The sequence below is a fragment of the Hyaena hyaena genome, unplaced genomic scaffold (genome assembly GCF_003009895.1).
Source record: "Hyaena hyaena isolate Hyena2069 unplaced genomic scaffold, ASM300989v1 scaffold_73, whole genome shotgun sequence".
In the NCBI taxonomy this organism is placed as follows: domain Eukaryota; kingdom Metazoa; phylum Chordata; class Mammalia; order Carnivora; family Hyaenidae; genus Hyaena; species Hyaena hyaena.
This window is the reverse complement of record NW_024080705.1, coordinates 2381704-2400487: the sequence shown is the minus strand read 5'-3', so window position 1 is coordinate 2400487 and position 18784 is coordinate 2381704. Positions and strand designations below refer to the sequence as shown.

Below are 18784 nucleotides of genomic sequence, written 5' to 3'. Positions count from 1 at the left end.
GACACCCAATTGACAAACATACAGGCGCCCCAACAATCTCATCTTTATTAATGTATTTATGTACTCTACACATCTCTTCTATAATTTTGACATTAACTGGTATTTTTGGAGACGCATCCAAAAGGATGATTCTTTTTTCCTCTTCTTTAAAATTTAAAAAAAAATGGGGCGCCTGGGTGGCTTAGTCGGTTAGGCGTCCGACTTTCGCTTAGGTCATGATCTCGGGGTTCGTGGGTTCGAGCCCCGCGTCGGGCTCTGTGCTGACTGCCAGCTCAGAGCCTGGAGCCTGTTTCAGTCTGTGACTCCCTCTCTCTCTCTGACCCTCCCCTGCTCACGCTGTCTCTCTCTCTCTCTCCTAGAAATAAATAAAACATTAAAATTTTTTTTAAAAATAAAATAAAATTAAATTAAATTAAAAAATAATTTAATAATTAGTAAATTTCTTTTTTTTTAAGTTTATTTATTTATTCTGAGACGGAAAGAGAGAGTGTATGTGCAAATAAGCAAGCGCACACATGAGCAGAGTAGCGGCAAAGAAAGGGAAAGAGAAAGAATCCCAAGCAGGCTCTGTGCTATCCTGACTCAGGGCTCGAACTCACAAACTGTGATATCATGACCTGAGCCAAAACCAAGAGTTGGTCACTCAACCGACTGAGCCACCCAGCTGCCCAAATAATTAATAAATTTCTTATTCATTACTGGTTCAACATGATTAACCTAAATAACAAATAAGAGTCACAGTGTCTAGAACATGAGGCCCCTGTTCTTCATAAGTGCATACTAGGTATACCTCTTTTTTAGTACCATACAGGAGGGACCTTGGCCTGCCATTTTCCCGAGGTCTAATATTTGGGGGAAATATATAGCTTTCTGATTATTTTCCCTTATACTTGAACTTGAAAAGAAATTCAACTGTGAGAGAAGCTGACTCTGATGTATCATCCCCTGGTTAGGGGTGGGGAGAGAGGGGCCATCGATATATTCAACCTAGGCTAAGTCACTTATCCATTTCATCTACCTCACCATTATCAGAGGGAACTAGGTCTCTAGCCAAGAAACCCTGTACCAATGAGCCCTAAAACAGATAACTTTTGTCCTAATCTCTCCATTTCCTAGTTCAGTTTGTCCTGGCTCATCTTTCTGTCTCCTGTCTTGATTGAACGGCACCAACGGGGGGTGTTATTTCCTCAGCTGGGACCTGGGAGTGGAGGAGGGGATGGAGGACTTGGGCTAAAATCAACCCCCTACCCCCTCTCCTCACCACTTCCTGCCTGTCTGAAGAATCAGGACAGGCTCCCCTCTCTCATCTGAAGGAGGGCTTCTAATAGAAGCAATTACAGTAGTCTGGTTAAGATGTCTGGAGCAGAGATTTAACTAGCTGTTCACTGTGGCTTTATTGAATGCCTATTCTTTGGTAGAATCACTATTAGTTTTGTCCTCACTTTTATAGCTTTCAAATTTTGATTTTATCAATTCATTTGGAGCTATTTAGACTCTAAAAAACTGATTCAAAATAATGAAATCAACAAAGCCTCAATTTATAAATTAGAATGCTAAAAAGGTCCATAGCTTCCTGGAAAGCAGAGCATCAATGTTCCCTACCTGGTGCTCCCCCTTCTCCACATCAAGGTCCCTGGAAACCTAATCAGAAGACTACTGGGTAGTTTCTGAATCAGAGACAAGAGCAATTTGGATGGATATTTCATTCAGGTCATGTTCAAGACTAAGGATCATCTCTGCTAAAAACAGGGTCTCCTTTGGACAGCACTTGCTAAACATGGAAATTCTTTTTTTAAAAAATGTTTTATTTATTTCTGAGAGAGAGAGAGACAGTGTGAGCAGGGGAGGGTCAGAGAGAGAGGGAGATACAGAATCCGAAGCAGGCTCCAGGCTCTGAGCTGGCTGTCAGCACAGATCCCGACGTGGGGCTTGAACCCACAAACCATGAGATCATGACTTGAGCCGAAGTCGGATGCTTAACTGACTGAGCCACCCAGGCGCCCCTAAACATGGAAATTCGAATACATTCTCTCTTGCACCTGAACCATAGTTGGTTGAACAGAAGTTACTTTTCAGTCTTCTTGCTGTAACTCATTAGAATCTGATTAGGGAGTTGGGTAGGTAGTGGCTGATTAGTGATTAGGGTGTGGAATAGGTACTACTGAGAGGTCTAGAGTCACCTTTTGGTTTCCATTTCCTCAAGTTTCTTGTCTCTACCTTCTCAGGCACCTTCCCTTGAGGGCCTGAAGCTTTTTCTACACTGCCCCTGGAAGACCCCATGCTAGGTCATATTTTGAGAAATCACCCTAGTCAGCCACTCTTATAGTCCCAGAGTTTTGGCATTAGAAGCATAAGAGATGGTTAGCCCAGTTCACAGCAGGGGAGATATTTTATTGTTTTCACAAATGATGCATTTCAGAGAAAGTGTGGGAGTAAGGACAGAACATACCCCTACACTGTATCTGCTAGACTGCATTCCTTTGATTGTAACACATCATCTGGTCTATTTTCCAGCTCAGTGGCACCAGCAGATCCCAACACCCATGTCTGTCCGGCCCAGTGGCAGTCGCTATGGATCTCTCACCAGTAAAGGACTTGACATTTTCTCTGCCTTCTCCTCCATGGAAAGCACAATGGTGTATTCATGCTCTTCTCGGAGTGTAGTGGAGAGTGATGAACTTTAGGAATGTTTGGGTGCCTGTTGAGTAAGGGGGCAGACTGTGGAGGGGGAAGGAGGACAAGCCAGATACAGTGGTTTCCAAGCAACTGGATTTGAGTAAGTTCCCATGCTGCTGGACCATTGGCAAGAAGTGCTTTGAATAAGTCAGCTAGAGACTCTTGCAGTCTCAGCTGAGGGAAAGATGGAGGGCTGTGCCTTTTAAAGATTCCAACAAAAATGTGAGAAGACAATACAGATGAACCAAAGATGTCATGAAGCCGTCATCCACTGCTTTGGGAAAAAGCTAGCATGCTCCCCTGCCCCCTTGCTATGTTAGGGACATTTAGGCCCTATTAGGAGCAATGAGGGGCCATATGCTTGGGCTGAAAGGAGTTAGACAGTAGTGACCTTAGGTATCGTTAATCACCAACAATGCAAAGGAAAAAGGTGGGGAAGTCTCCATTACCTTTCATCTATTTCATCCATAGCAGTAGTTTTGATGGATTCATTTAATCAGCTGCTATTTAGCCTTAAGAGATCATGCCATACAACTCATGTATGTGGAGAAGTCCTTTTCATTTCTTTATCCTGAGTGTACTGAGCCACATTGTAAGGTGCCAAAATGTGCTTGAGATACAAAAAATTCACTGAAACACTCAATATTGCACAGTGCACTTGTTCTATAGCCAAAACAAGGACCCATTACCCTGTCTGCACCATTTTCTTTTGGATATAATGGTGAGTGGTTTTTCCTTCTGACTTTATACATCCCTAAATTCTAGAACTAAACAGTTGTTAGTAAACCAACTTAAAAAAAAAAAAAACTTCTGTGGGGTTACTTTTTAAACTACTGGCTCAATATGCAAGAGTCATCATCATCTGCCCCTCTTCCCTCCCCAAAAGTCTGGAAGTATATGAGGGAGTGAGGATGAGAGAGATGCAAACAAGGAGAGAAGGTGATGGAACCTGTCAGTTTTCATTTGCCCCTTAAGAGCAATGATTCTGAAAGGAGAGGTCTTTAATAGGTATGAACTGTTTGTGAGATAATTAATTTGCATTTTCTGCATGGAAGATATCATGCTAACCAGGAAAGGGGGAGGAAAGGAGAATATGCCTCTTTATTCCAACCCACCTATTCAAAATCTGCTTCTTAAGGAATTTTTAGACTTCAGTTCACTGCAATTATTCCCAGTGCCTAGAAGAGTGCTTGGTCCCAAATAGACATTCAATAGATATTTGTTGGATGAATGAATCTTATATGAGATAGAGAAATCTGCAATTCACACAGCAGTCCAAAAATTGCCCTGAGAATGGTCATCACAGCAGTTTCTTCCAGACTCACCCATGAAATGAATTGGAGGTGTCTGTTACCAATTCCCTATGCCCAAGTGTCTGGTGTTCTCTGAGCCAGGCACCCTCAGCTGGCATCTTACTCGAATGAATAAATAGCTGTTGTTTAGAAAGGCTTGAAATTTTCTTCACTTCAAGGCAAAAGTTTCCAGTATAAAAATAAATTCATTCACTCAAAAAGAATCATTTGTGTGTCTACTCTGTATAAGATGCTATGCTAGAGACTGTGGGAAATATGAAAATATGAATAAGACACAGTCCCTGACCTCAAGGAGCTTACAATCTAGTAGGAGAGGTAAGATGTAAGGCATAAAGAGTGCTGCTTTGGGGAGAAAAAAATCAATTCTTTATCAAACAGAAGTTTCTAGTGCTTTTCATCCTATAATTTTTATGACTCTAAAATCATCCTAATGTCTCAAATCTTTATTTCTTAATGAAACAAAATGCCACAGATTATGTCCTTAAGAAATAAAGGTTTCAGTCAATTATTCAGTGAAATTATTAGATCTTGTTTCCTTTTTTTCAAGTATTCATGAACAATACTAAAACTATAGGCAACTGTAATGAAATAGTATGTGTTTCATACAGAATGCATTCTATAGAATGTTCTGTTTCCGTATTGGCTTCTATTATGAAATCTCATAGCCAAAGAGAACTTTCTAACTCCAGCTTGTTCCTTCATAGTTGTATACCTCACATCCCCATCACGTCTATTTATGTAAACCCTAAATAGTCCTCCCATGAAAGGATAGTTTTCATCTCTATATGTCTTAGCTTTCTGAATATTTTTTATCTGTTGCCTTTTAGTGTCGAAGAACTAGGATAAATATTATATTTGGCCACTGGATGGTGCTGTATAACATAAAATATAAGACCTGAAATTTGAAGTATTGGATAATGTTAATGCAGGGTTTCTGACTCTAGCATTATTGACATTTTGGGGTGGATAATTCTTTGTTGCTGGGGGCTTTGTGCAGTGTAGGATGTTAGGCAGCCTCACTGGCCTCTAACCACTAGATGCCAGGAACATAGTGGCCCATCCCCACGTTGTGGCCACCCAAAATGTCTCCAGACATTGCTATGTTTCCTAGGAGGCAGAATCCTCCTTTGTTGAGAACCGCTGTGTTGAAAAAATCAGTGCCCTGCATTGAGAAGTCTGTTAGAAGTCAGTTATAATAAGGGATAGTTATATATAAGAAATTTTGTTTCAGTGGAATATGTTTGGACTCAACATGTCCAAGATCAGATTCATCACCTTCCCTTCCATAAACATTCTTCAACCTCGCTTGATGATTTCTATTAATGTTACCATCACATTCCTAGCAATCCAAGTAAAAAGCATCCAAGTCACTTTTTGCTTCCTCTAGCCAATCAATCAATAGATCCCATTAATTCTAACCCTATTATTTCTTTTACATTCAACCCTTCCTTTCCATCTCCCTGCAGTTCTATGGTTCAGATTTGCATTAATCACTCTATTAATTTCCTTCAGTATTTCTGACTTCAACCATAATAAAGAACTTCTAAGTGACCTTTCTGCCTCTGTTCCTGCTGTTTCTCCCACTCAAACTCAGCCCAGATCTGCGTCAGCTCTTTCTTCCTGAAATACCACTCTAGTCATGTTATGCCCCAATTTCAAACCCCCAGTGGCTTCCCAGAGCCAAATTAAGTACCAGCTCTCCTGCCCTGGGATATTCAAGGCTTGGTCCACGATGATCCCAAAGCTTGTCACTCATTCCTCAGTAAGCACACCCAATGTGGCGGCAAACCTAACACAATCCCCTGCTTTCCAGCCAAATGCCTCTGTTTTGCTTTTAGCTGGAAGGCTTTCTCCCCAGCCTCCATCTATGGAAATATATTCCTTAAAGTCCATCTGAAATGCCACTGCTCCTGTGAAGTATTTTCCGATCCCCCAGACCCCACCCAAATACAATTCCACTTTCTTTGAAAACTTACAATCAGTTTCTGGAATGGAGAAAAAGATGACCTTGTATAGTATTCTATATAAAACACAAACTCTGTACACCTTCCTGTCCCCTCCCCTTGCACTAGCCAGTCTTGCCTACACTAGGTTTTAGCTACTGTTGGTAGGGACTGTGTCAAAAGTTTGTCATGTACCTTATACAGAGTAGGCACTCAAAAATTTTCATTGACCTAAATTGAACTTAAAAATTCTATGTAAGTTCATATGTTTCTATATAAAATTGAGTCTAGAGCAGTGATTCTTTTTTTGTTTGTTTATTTTATTTATTTTGATAGAGAGAGCAGGGGAGAGGGAGACAGAGAGAAAGAGAGAGGGAGAATCTCAAGCAGGCTCTGCACTGTGCAGAGTCCGATGGGGGCTCGATCCCGCGAACCATGAGATCATGACCTGAGCCGAAACGAAGAGTCGGACACTTAACTGACCCAGCCACCCAGGCGCCCCTAGAGCAGTGGTTTTTAATCTGGGCTGCACATCAGAATTTCCTGGGGAACTTCTAAAAATCTTGATACCCAGGCCAGAGCCCCAGATCAGTAAGTCCAGAGTTATGGCATAGCATCAGTACTTTTTAAAGCTTCCCAGGTGATTCCAAAGAGCAGCCAAGGTTCAGAAGAATAATTTCAGAACTTACCCAGAAAGATCCAAAGGGATGCCTACCGATGGCATAAAGCTGTAGTTTGGGCACTGGTGAAGAATATATTCCCCCCTTGTACATACAGTGCATGTCTAGAAAGTAGAAATAACCATACACTTTGGCCTCATTAGACTCTACTATTTTGTGCAACACTCATAAGACATGTAGCATTCATGAAGCCCCCAGAGGAAGCTCAAAAACCTGCAAAAAATGGACCAGGGAAAAAGGGAAGGTTGATGCAGTTTGTCTGGCCCTTTGTTTCAAAAAGCCACACTGGTGCCATAAACACCTTTCTCTCCAAACAACGTGAAGGGTTTTTCATAACTTGATTAGTCATGGAAATGGGCATTAAAGGGAAAATGGAGAAAGAAAATGTGCCATTTAAATGAAGTTGCCTTTTTGAAACATAGCACCCTTCACTAAGGGAAGGCTTACCAAATAGTGGAACTGGTTTCAATGCATCTTTCTCTTTTTATTCCTCTCTTAGCTTTTGTAAGCATCCAATGAGAAATCAAATAGTCAAGAGACCAGCAGTCGATAGAGCCAGAGCTCTGAATGAAACATACCATAAAGAATAATTCTCAGCAGAGTCAAAAGCTGACTTTTATAGGGACAGGTCAATTTGGATAATCCTCAAATGATAAAGGGGTCGCTTTCCAGATGTTCACTTGTAAATTGGTTGCGTGAGACTCAGAATAGATTTCCTTCTACATAGAACACCCAGTGCTAGATTCCCAAGTGAATTCAGTAAAGCCCATTTAATTCATGACTGGGTTACAATATCTGTTACACCTAATTGGCCTATGGACCCAAGAATAGGATCCAGATGAAGCAGCCAATAAGAGAAGACTACTTCCTCCTTTTTTGTATCTATGATGTGTCAAAGCTAAAGCATGTCTAAGGTCCTTTCTGCATCTATCCCTCATTCTGGGTTTTTCTCTCCAGATGTCCTGTGTTCTATGTTCTATAATCCCCCTGCTGTGGTAACCCACCCCCTCTCACCCCATCCCCACAGCTTGTCAGCATGCTTCATATTCCAAAATGACCTAACTCCAGTTCTAGGCCTCTTGGCCCAATGGTCAGAAGAAAGCACTTCAACTGAAAAAATTTTGAATGCCTGACAGGGGGGCTGCATTTTTTTAAGTAGTTGCCTTCTTACTGCCATCAACTTCTAATTGACAGAATTTCTGGCAAAGTGAAAAAAAAAATCAGGTTGGGAAGGGAGGTCTAGAAATTAACTGGGTCAGACATCCAAATTGTTTTTGTTAATCGCAGGCTCCTCCTGCCTCCTCCTCCCCACCCATTCCCAAAGTACCTTCCAAGCTGAGATTCTGGCCTGAGTCTGTTTGTAAATGGGCTCCTTATAAATTGGTTGTAATCTCAAAGGCAAATTTCCTACTAATGACCTTTATTCAAGGTCCCTTCCAGGGTCTTTGGGTAACCTGGGCTCAAAGTAGTTCCACAGATGGTTGAGTAGAAAATCAATGTGCCTTACTAGCAAGATGAACGGTTACTTAGATTACAATAAGCTTGTTGAAGTACTTTTCACCACTAATTGCCTTTTTTTTTTAATTTTCATGCTTTCATAAATTTTCTTTTTACAAATAGTTTATTGTCAAATTAGTTTCCACATAACACTCAGTGCTCATCCCCACAAGTGTCCTCCTCCATGCCCATCCCCCCCCCCCCCCCCCATCCATCAGTCCTCAGTTTTTGTCAGCATTCAAGAGTCTCTCATGGTTTGCCTCTCTCCCTTTCCCCCACCATTTCCGCCCTTCTTCTCCCCCTTGTTCCTCCGTCAAGTTCCTCCTAATCCTCCTATACGTGCAAACATATGATATTTGTCCTTCTCGGCCTGACTTATTTCGCTCAGCATAACACCCTCAAGGTCCATCCATGTTGCTACACATGGCCAGATTTCATTGTTTCTCATTGCCATGTAGTATTCCATGGTATAGATAAACCACATCTTCTTGATCCATTCATCTGTTGATGGACACTTAGGCTCTTTCCATGTTTTAGCTATTGTGGAGAGTGCTGCTATGAACATTGGGGTACACGTGCTCCTATGCCTCAGCATTTCTGTATCCCTTGGGTAAATTCCTAGCAGTGCTATTGCTGGGTCATAAGGGAGTTCTATTGTTAGTTTCCTGAGGAACCTCCACACTGTTTTCCAGAGGGGCTGTACCAGTTTACATTCCCACCAACAGTGTAGGAGGGTGCCCGTTTCTCCACATCCTCGCCAGCATCTAGAGTTCTCTGATTTGCTCATTTTAGCCACTCTGACTGGCGTGAGGTGGTATTTCAGTGTGGTTTTGATTTGTATTTCCCTGATGAGGAGGGATGCTGAGTACCGTTTCATGTGTCTGTTGGCCATCTGGATGTCCTCTTTGGAGAAGTGTCTGTTCATGTCTTCTGCCCATTTCTTCACTGGGTTGTTTGTTTTTCAGGCGTGTAGTTTGGTGAGTTCCTTATAGATTCTGGATATTAACCCTTTATCTGATATGTCATTTGCAACTATCTTTTCCCGTTCCGTTGGTTGCCTATTAATTTTCTGGGTTGTTTCCTTGGCTGTGCAGAAGCTTTTAATCTTGATGAGGTCCCAACAGTTTATTTTTGCTCTTGATTCCCTTGCTTTTGGGGATGTGTCAAGTAACTAATTGCCTTTTTTTATTTTATGTGGATCAATATTTCAGAAAGTTAATTACTGAAACACCGCTTGAAGAATGCCAAGCATCCTCTAAACTTTGACATTGCAGTGGTCATCAGTATGCTAAAAAAGTTGCTAATATCATGTTTTTAAAAATCTGTGCAGTGCAAAAAAAATGCATATGTGTTGAAAATATGTTCGCCTCTTATTTATAATTATATTAGTTAACATACTAGGTATTATAGAATGATAAACAGGCTGCCCCTTGTTAATATGTAAATAATGGCCACCTCAAACTCCAAAGAGCAACAGCCTTGAAACTGCAAGAAATAGAGAAAGGAAACACTTTTCAATTCTCTGAGAATTGTGCCTGCCATAAATGTTGAGAGTAAGCATAAAGAGAATGGCTATCCTGTAGAGGCATATAAACACTAATTTTCTAGAAGATTTTAACATATGAGTTAATGGAAAATGTTTCCCTAATAATAAAAAGTTAAAAGATCTCAACACTATTTGACAATAGGTATTTTAAGGCTGAAATAAATTTACATTTTCTTTAAAATGAAGAAAACACTTCTAATTTCCAGGTTTAAAGATTACTTTTTGATGATAATTCAACCAATTCTTTTTAAATTTATTTATTTATTTTTTTTTTGAGAGAGAGGAAGAGCACACTCGTGCACATGAGCAAGAGAGCGGCAGAGAGAAGGAGACAGAGAATCCCAAGCAGGCTTTGCATTCTCAGTGTAAAGCCTGACACGGGGCTCAATTTCATGAACTGTGAGATCATGACCTTAGCCAAAAGCAAGAGTTGGATGCTTAGCCAACAGTGCTACCCAGGGACCCCCAACCAATTTTTTTAATGTACAAATATATTTGACACTTGAAAGTGATTTTTTAGGGGCGCCTGGGTGGCTTAGTCGGTTAAGCGTCCGACTTTCACTTGGGTCATGATCTCGCGGTTCGTGGGTTCGAGCCCCGCATCGGGCTCTGTGCTGACTGCCAGCTCAGAGCCTGGAGCCTGTTTCAGTCTGTGACCCATTCTCTCTCTGACCCTCCCCTGCTCATGCTGTCTCTCTGTCTCTCTCTCCTAGAAATAAATAAAAATATGTAAAAAAAGAAAGTGATTTTTTAAAATTATTCTTATTCAAATTGTATAAATTACAACATGAGCTATAAGCTGGTTAAATATCAACAGAGCAACAGAAAGATAACTAGGTTTTACTTTTCCTAAAATATCTAGCAAATCCAGTAGGCTACTTATAGAATATTCTTTAACACTCAACGATAAAAACTCATTCTGCCTCCTAACTAAAAAGAGACAATTTAAAAATGAGACTTAGGGGCGCCAGGGTGGCTTAGTCGGTTGAGTGTCCGACTTTCGCTTAGGTCATGATCTCGCGGTTCGTGGGTTCGAGCCCCGCGTCGCGTCGGGCTCTGTGCTGACTGCCGGCTCAGAGCCTGGAGCCTGTTTCAATCTGTGACTCCCTCTCTCTCTGACCCTCCCCTGCTCATGCTGTCTCTGTCTCTCTCTCCTAGAAATAAATAAAACATTAAAAAAAAAAATTTTTTTTTTTTAAATGAGACTTAAAGATGGGAAAGATGAGGGTGGAGAGGCTTGACCAATTTAGATGGGAAATTAATGAAGATACAAGTATAGTTTTGTTACAAAAAAGAGGTGTTTGCAGGCACCTGACTAGCTCAGCTGGTAGAGCATGTGACTCTTGATGTCGGGGTTGTGAGTTCAGGCCCCATGTTGGGTGTAAAGATCACTTTAAAAAGATGTATTTTAATATCCATAAGAAACATGAGTTCTTTTCATATAGTATGGCAAGAGTGAATTGTTCAATGTTCCAAAATTCCAAAGAACTTGATGTTTCTACAGATTCAGTGAGTTATCTGCAAACTAGCAGATTCTTGTAACTTTCCCACAATTAGTAATAGGGCAAGATTCAGTGAATTACCTGCTAGTAGTGCAAGATTCAGTGAATTATATGCTAGTATTGGCTACCAAAGGATTACTAAATGTGTACGTGTACAGAGTATAAAAGTTTTAGTGTGTTTAAGGAGAGTTAAAACCCATGGGTGGGTTTTAAATTCAAATGAAATCATTTTAATGCAACTGTATTTTTTAAAGCACATGGGTAAATTAAATTTTACTTTCTCAGTATTTTTACTTCAGAACACCTTATCTTCTTTTCCGACTAATTTTCACTTACTTTTCTGAGCTTTAGCAGTGAGTTTCTTAACCTACCCTTCTCCCTTCATTTCCTTTTAGTCAAGACCAAAAAAAAAAATTCTGTAAAATACATAATAACATTAGGAGAGCTCCTTATTTCTAGGACTTCTTAGGTGAGTTCCTAGGAATTCAAAAGAGATTTTAATAATTCTGATAAATTTAATACATACTCTCTAACTTTTCTATCACTGTGAGGTCTGTTTCTTTATCTGTAAAATAAGCAAAATACTTGATTGAACCTTTTCCAGGATGGAAGATTGGATAAACAAATATTTATAAAGAATTTACACTAGTAATAGCAGTTTTTTATTTTAAGAGAAAGTTTAAAATGTTTTTCTCCAAAGTAAATAAATTTGCTGAAAAAGTTCACATCTCTTTCCTGCCCAACTACTTTGTTTTTCTTTAGAAGGGTGTCACATAATGGTGGAATCTTCTTCCAATATGGTATGCAGTTAAAAAAAAAAAGAATCTAGAGAAAACTCAAATGAATTCAAGACATATTCTATTTGCTTTCTGCAGGCAGATTCCAGGAAAATTTATTTTGGCATAGGTAGAATAGCTTACAGGAACTCTGACTCCTATGTCCACAATTGAAACTAGTGGAAATAACAACTTTGCAGCACACAAAGAAATACCAAAGTAGTTCCTATATTGCTTTCTGGCTTAAGCAGTTCAGGACAACTTCACTGTATTATTCTGGTTCCCAGTGAAAAAATGTTCTATGCTAGCATGTCAATGGCCTTACATTGAAATGAATCAACTTTATTAGGATAACAGATAGAAATGGCCCCACAAAAATGAGCATAGCCTTTGGCCTCTGATTTTGCATTCTCAGCTACATCAAGTCTGAATTTAATCCCAATGATTTATTTCAGCCATGAGGACTGACAAAGGATGTACATGTGACCATAGGCATGTACACACACACACACACACATACTTCAATGAGGCATGGAGTTCCCATGGCTAACATAGTTCAATCAGAATCAGAAGATTCCTCTTACAAACATGGTATGCTTCTATCTTAGGAAGCTTGAGTCACCTTATTCTCTAAAGTACTTTTTTGGTTATTGAAATCCTAATGGAAAAAGCATTATAGTGGCCATTTTGAAATGTGTGAATTACATAAACTGTATGTTTTGTTTCCATTATAAAAAGCAATTAATGGATCTTGGCTTTTATCCCTGTTCTTCTGCATTGTGCATGTTAGATATTCTGTGGAACTGAAAACAAGTCATTGCTTAAGTCAAAATGTTTGTGAGCATAAATTGTGTCTTTCTTCAGAAGGTATATGGTACTATATTCCAGTAGACCATGTCATCTCCATGACACTATTACTGTTTCCTAGTTCTGCTTTCTTAAAGATTTGTTGGGGGTTGTGTTTTGTTTGGAAACTTTGCAATTAGAAGAAAAACAAGAATTAAGAACTGTATTTAATTCAACCTGGATGTTTTAAAAAGCAATTTAGAGGATGTGATGGATTGTTTCTTTATTCATTTAATAAAATTTTATTTATTCTCAACTAATTGTTGGGTTTGTTTTGTATTATATTTGATTCCAGACTTTCTATGTGAGATAGGTAAAGTCTTGCTCTCAGTTGTTTTCTTTCAGCTCAGGCATTTTTTTGGACACACTGCCAGTTTAAAATAGCAATCCAGAAGTGCCTCGGTGACTCAGTCAATGGAGTGTTCAACTCTTGATTTCAGCTCAGGTCATGATCCAAGGGTCAAGGGATAGAGCCCCATGTCAGGCTCCTCACTGAGCATGAAGCCTGCTTAAGATTTTCTCTCTCTCCCTCTGCTCCCTCCCCTTTTCACGCTCTTTCTTTTTCTCTAATAAAAAAAAAAAAAAGAGAGAGAGAGAAAGTAAAGTTCTCTCTCTCTATATATATATTTAAAAAAGACAATCCAAAAGACCTGTGTTACTTCAATAAAACAATTATTAAAGTTTGTACCCATTTGTATTCAGAGGGGAATGGGTGTATATCCATGTGAGAAAATAGGTCATATATTTATGGCTTTATATGCACTTGAAATTTATTTCACCTATAGGTAGCAAAAAGAGGTATTTTTAGTAATGCCTAAGCAGAAGAACAGAGGCTACTCAAATTCAGTCCAAAAACAGCACTTTGTTTTTACTATAAGATGGCAAAATTTAAGTATCTGAGCCTTAACTGTTGAATCCTATAGTTCTATTAACCACAACCCAAAAACATTCTATCTGGTTCATATCTCACAGAAATTTTATATCTTCATTAGTATAAAGGCCATCTCATTAACCATGAAACTGGCTGTATTCAATGTTAAGAAAGATAAACTGATCCAGTATTGATTATCCTTGTATAAACAATACAAAAAGTTGGAAGTCAATATCATCAGTTTTTGGTAATGAGGCTAATAGTGTCATAGTACATACTGTTTAATTAAGTGGTTCTTAACACTGACAGCCCATTAGAATTACTTGAGGAGAATTTTAAACTATCTATGCCCAAGACTTATCTTGGAGCAGTTAAATCAATTCTTGAGCTGGGGACCCCAGACTTGGGTTTTTTTTGTTTTTTTGTTTTTTTTTTCCAAGACTCCTACATGTGATTCTAATGAGCAGACAGAGTTGAAAACCACTGGTTTGGACAGCCTTTCCCATCTTAATAGCCGTGTTCATTTGTATATGGTTCTTCAAGACTTCTGACCCCAGGGTTTGGGGATTCAACCTCCAGCTAACACCAAGGAAGAACCTAGATAATAATAACTAATCAAACTGAAAACCTGCTAAGGAGAGTCTTATTTCATTATTTAATGTCCCCCGTAAGAGTTATTATGGCATATGTTATCGGTACCACATTGTTGAAGCATTCAGCTATATTCTGAATGAGTAGGTGCTTGATAATATTTGTTGTTGTTGTTGTTTTAAGGGAGCCCAGGTAAAAGAATACTTTTGAATTTTGATATGCTTTGTTGTTAAACTAGAAAGAACACAGATGTTTCAAAGGTGGACAGTATGGAATACTGTAGCAACTCTTAGGTGGCTTGGTAATATAAAATCTATTATATATAATAATATATGAATCTTCAAAAGATTTTACACTTCTGCTACCCAAGCTCCTAATTCATAAACCATGACGGATTTCCCAACATAGAGTTTTACCAAAGACCGGATTTGATCACGGAGACCCATTTACTTCTCCCTCACATGTCTTCCAGGAAAAAAATAGTACATCAAGTTGGGAGCGTGGGGGAAAGCTTAGAGATTTTCTAAGAGCTAAATTGTTTCCAGAGATTTAAAAAACACAGAACAGCCAGCTATAGGCAAAATATTTAACAGACAGACTCCCATTCTTTTTGGAGAATGGGGATGGGGAAGAAGAGGCAAGGGATTAGAATCCTATCTTTGTAATTAAATTGTTCAATTTCATCAAGAAACTACTATTGTTAATAACCAAAAAAAAAAAGAAACATTTATTGAGAGTTTATTCTGTCTAAAACTTCTATACTAAAAGAGATAAAAATGAAAACTCCAGTTTTCTTTTACAAGATATTTACAATTTAGAGAGTGGGATATGAACTCTACCTGAAAAAGGACTCCATCTTAATACATTTTTGAGATCTTTCCTGATTAAAACACTTTTTAGCACTGATTTTATATATCCTCAAACTCTACAAGTTTACTGGAGTTATTAATGAAGCTTTTTTGAGTCTAAATAAGTAAACTATTGTGCCCAAATAGTGAGGAAGATGCCCAGAGCCTGCCATTAGTTCCAAAAAAAACCATGAAAAATACATCTATATTTCCAAGTTCACAGAGAAAGCTTTCAAATTATCTCACCGACTTGTCTTTTTTTAACGAAGTATTACAAAAGGGAACATTTGCCAATTGGTGCAATTAGATTTAAACATTCTACATCTTTACTCGGGGAAGCACTCAATATGATCAGCCCCATACAGGCATTTATTGCCATCCGGAAACTAGCAGGGCACTTGGCATGAAAAACAACCACATTTTTATTTATATATTACAAAAGTCTATATTTTAATAATGTATACATTTAAAAAATACAGAGCACTCACGCCCATGTACTCTACCAAAAAAAAAAAAGTATGACTACTTCATGCATACACACACAATGCACTAAGCATAAATGCATTTACACGACGGGAAGGTAGCTGTTTTAAGTATACACAAGTAATGGATATTATCACTTCACCCGAACAGGTCAAACTTACAAAGTTTAAGAAAGTGATTATTTCTCTGAGGACTAAAACTGCAGTATAGCCTAATCCTATTTTTTCTTAAGACTGTTTTCCCTCAAAGTAGTCCAAAAAAAGGGAAGAGGGCATTATTTTCACAGCAATCAAAACCATTCACAAGATCCATTAATGAAACCTACGAAATACTGATAAGGAGGAAAAGAGAAAGGCAATAAAATCGTGTCCATAAGACTGGTGATGCGAATAAAAATAATCTGAAAGTTTGCAATTTTATTCTAAGAACGCATCCCAAGCCACCTACTGGGGAAAGAGCTACGGCTCCGGTAGCTCGGGTGCTCAGTCGCTGGGCGTCTCACCCTGGCAGGGCCGCGCGCCCTAGCTGGCCATCTGGAAGGGCTCCGGCTGGAAGCCAAAGAGCCTCTGGCCGTAGGGCTCGCTCTCACCCGGCAGCTTCGCGCCCGCGAATTGAAGGTAGTGATCGCGGCCAAAGTGCTCACAGTGGAGACTGACCCAGTCCGGCTCCGAGCCGAATCGCTCGGCCTCGGCCAGGATGCGGGTCAGCGCCATGATGTAGCTCAGCGCCATCTGCAGGGTCTCATACTTGGACAGCTTTTTATCCTGGCCCCACTGGGGCACCACCCTGCGCAGGCGGTCGAAGGCGGTGTTGAGTCCCTGCATTCGTCGGCGCTCGCGCGCGTTGGCCGCCAGGCGCCTGCGCGCCGCGCTCTCCAGCCTCCCGGCTCCGGCGCACGTACCCGCGCACTCGGCGCCGCCTGCGCACGCGGGCGCGGCGCGCGCTGCCGCCGCTGGGTTGCTGGGCTTGCAGGACTTCATCCTGGGCCTGAAGGAGAGAGAGAGGCGCTGAGCTCAGTCGCCCGCTTAGGACCTGCGCGCGGGCTGGTCTTTTGAGCCGCTCCCCAACGTTGCTCTTCTGAGCAAGTAAGTCATACACAAAGCAACTCTCTTGGAGTTAGAGTTTACAGTGGGGAGTACGGAGCCCCGCCTTCTGTCCTACTGGATAATCAGATTGATGTCTCTTTACTTGCCTAAATTTAGGGGAAACTGAGATGCTGAAGAGAAAGTCATTTTCCCAACGTGAAGTTGGAAAAGAGAAGGGAAACTTCTTGCTGCGGAATTTGGTGTGCCTGGTTTAGGGAAGGCCTTTCAAGTCCTCTGGGAAAGACTTCTTTTTCAGGATGACGAAATCTTTCCAGATGCTCAGATAGGGAAGAAGCGCTTTTTCCTCGGTGGCTGTCGCAGAGTGCTGGGTGAATCTTTGAAGGAGGAGAATTTATAGCCGCGGGCTGAGGGAGGGAACAGGTGGTGGCAGGTGGGCGGGCGTCCCTCGGCTTCCATCTCAGCACCTTCCTACCCTGGGAACTGCAGGGGGGGAAGGGGGACGACGCACAGCAAAATCCTGACATTACAGCCTTCGTCTGTTGAAGTTTCTCTAAAGCTATGTCCAACAGTAACACGCCATCTGGAGTGGCCTAGCTGCCCCAAAAAGAATAACAGGGTGGGGGTGGGGGAAGAGTTTGGTCCATCTTTTCCCATATTAACGGGCAACTTACATATCAAAAACTTAACCGAGGTTTTAAAGTTATTAGAAATCATTTGTGTGAACATGTTGGTCTTGGAATTATGAGAGATATTATAAGTTTAGTATAGGAAAATTTAGCATTGTCAAGATGTATGACAATTTGGTTAATGCTGATCTAATATATTGACGTTTTAATTTTAGCTGTTAAGTAAGTTGTGACAAATTAACAGGCCCAAATATTGCCTGGAATATTGCAGACCTGGAATTTTAATATGCAAATTGTCCTGTTTATGTGCACAAAAATATTATTTTTGGCAGAATAATTTATTATAACATATCAAAAGATATTAGTAGTATATAAAAAATATTCTCATTATATAATCGGATTGCATGAGTTTGGATACTTAGGCAAATCAACTCAGAATTTATTCTTCATTTCCCCTGAAAGAGGTTTATAAATATTTGGGGACATATATTGAGAATATAATTATTTAGTTTGATATTTAAGTCTAGTAAATCTAATCATAATGCACATATATATGTGCAAAATGGAAACATCTAAGTAATTTGTAAGATGTTAAAAAAACAATTCCTAATGGAAGATTTTTTTCCCCCTACCTCATAACGCTATAAATATTTCATACTACTTAGATGTGTCAGTTGTATCAGCTGACCTCAGGAACAATAATGAAGTATGATTTCCACTATTGTTAATGATTTGATTTATACAGAGAACCCATTAACTTGATTTTCCCATCACAGCTTTTTTCTAGCTCTAAAGGAAGAGTAAAGTGGCAAAGAATTCAGCTCCAAATAGATACAAGCTGAGATCAATTCTGGATTCTTCAGGAATACCAAGTATGTTCTTTCTCCTTTTAAAATGTGGATTACATCAGCATTATTCTCAGATATCTTTGTTTGATAAAATTTTCAACAAACTCTCACAAATTAGGAGTCTTTTTACTATAACTTTCTTCCCCCACCTTTGCCTCAGACTGAAACCCCATTGTGACTGCCCTGACTCCCAGGTCCAGTCTTCCCATAAATAGTTGATTAACCCCCAGCTGAAGCAATGACAGTAAAATGGAGTTGAGTAACATGAAGACAATAGGTTGCAATTCAACATTAATGATCTCCAGCGTGACAGATGTTGAACACAGACTTTTGAATGAAGCCACTCAGCTCTGTTACTCTGCATCCTAATAGTCTTGGTCAGGAACAGTAGTCCTATGACAGGAAAGACTGTGTTCTTTCATCATCAAAATGTCAAATACATTTTTTGAACTTTTATGGAAATCTGCCCAACTAATACTATTATTTCTCATGTTCATTTGTCTCACCCTTTGCCCCCAAGTAGCCTCCTCTGTGATACTCTTTGGAATGTTTTACCACAAAACATACTGTGCACTTGTTCTGACACTATTGACCAGAGTGCTAATAAGGTGCATGATTTTGCAGTCCATGTATTCACACGCGGAGTGTTTATAGCCTATGAACCAAGAGTCAAAAGCACAACTTGAAGAGAA

At 39.8% G+C, this 18784-nt stretch overlaps 2 protein-coding genes across 3 annotated transcripts in view; one reads left to right on the top strand and one right to left on the bottom strand.

The window, feature by feature from the left end:
• Positions 1–2839, top strand: part of MYPN (myopalladin) — a 71641-nt gene extending 68802 nt beyond the window's left edge. For both annotated transcript variants that reach the window (XM_039233288.1, XM_039233290.1), the window contains exon 19: positions 2515–2839. In XM_039233288.1, coding sequence (XP_039089219.1) covers positions 2515–2684 — 170 coding nt within the window. In that variant the 3' untranslated portion in view covers positions 2685–2839. The remainder of the gene's footprint in view (positions 1–2514) is intronic.
• Positions 2840–16001: 13162 nt separating this feature from the next.
• ATOH7 (atonal bHLH transcription factor 7) lies at positions 16002–16672 on the bottom strand. The gene has a single exon (XM_039233251.1). The coding sequence runs from the start codon at positions 16550–16552 to the stop codon at positions 16094–16096; it is 459 nt and encodes a 152-aa protein (XP_039089182.1). The 5' UTR covers positions 16553–16672; the 3' UTR covers positions 16002–16093.
• Between the last annotated feature and the right edge of the window lie 2112 nt (positions 16673–18784).

Bases quoted from the DNA above. Each gene is read 5' to 3' on its own strand.
- ATOH7 (XM_039233251.1), bottom strand. From the start codon at position 16,552: ATGAAGTCCTGCAAGCCCAGCAACCCAGCGGCGGCAGCGCGCGCCGCG.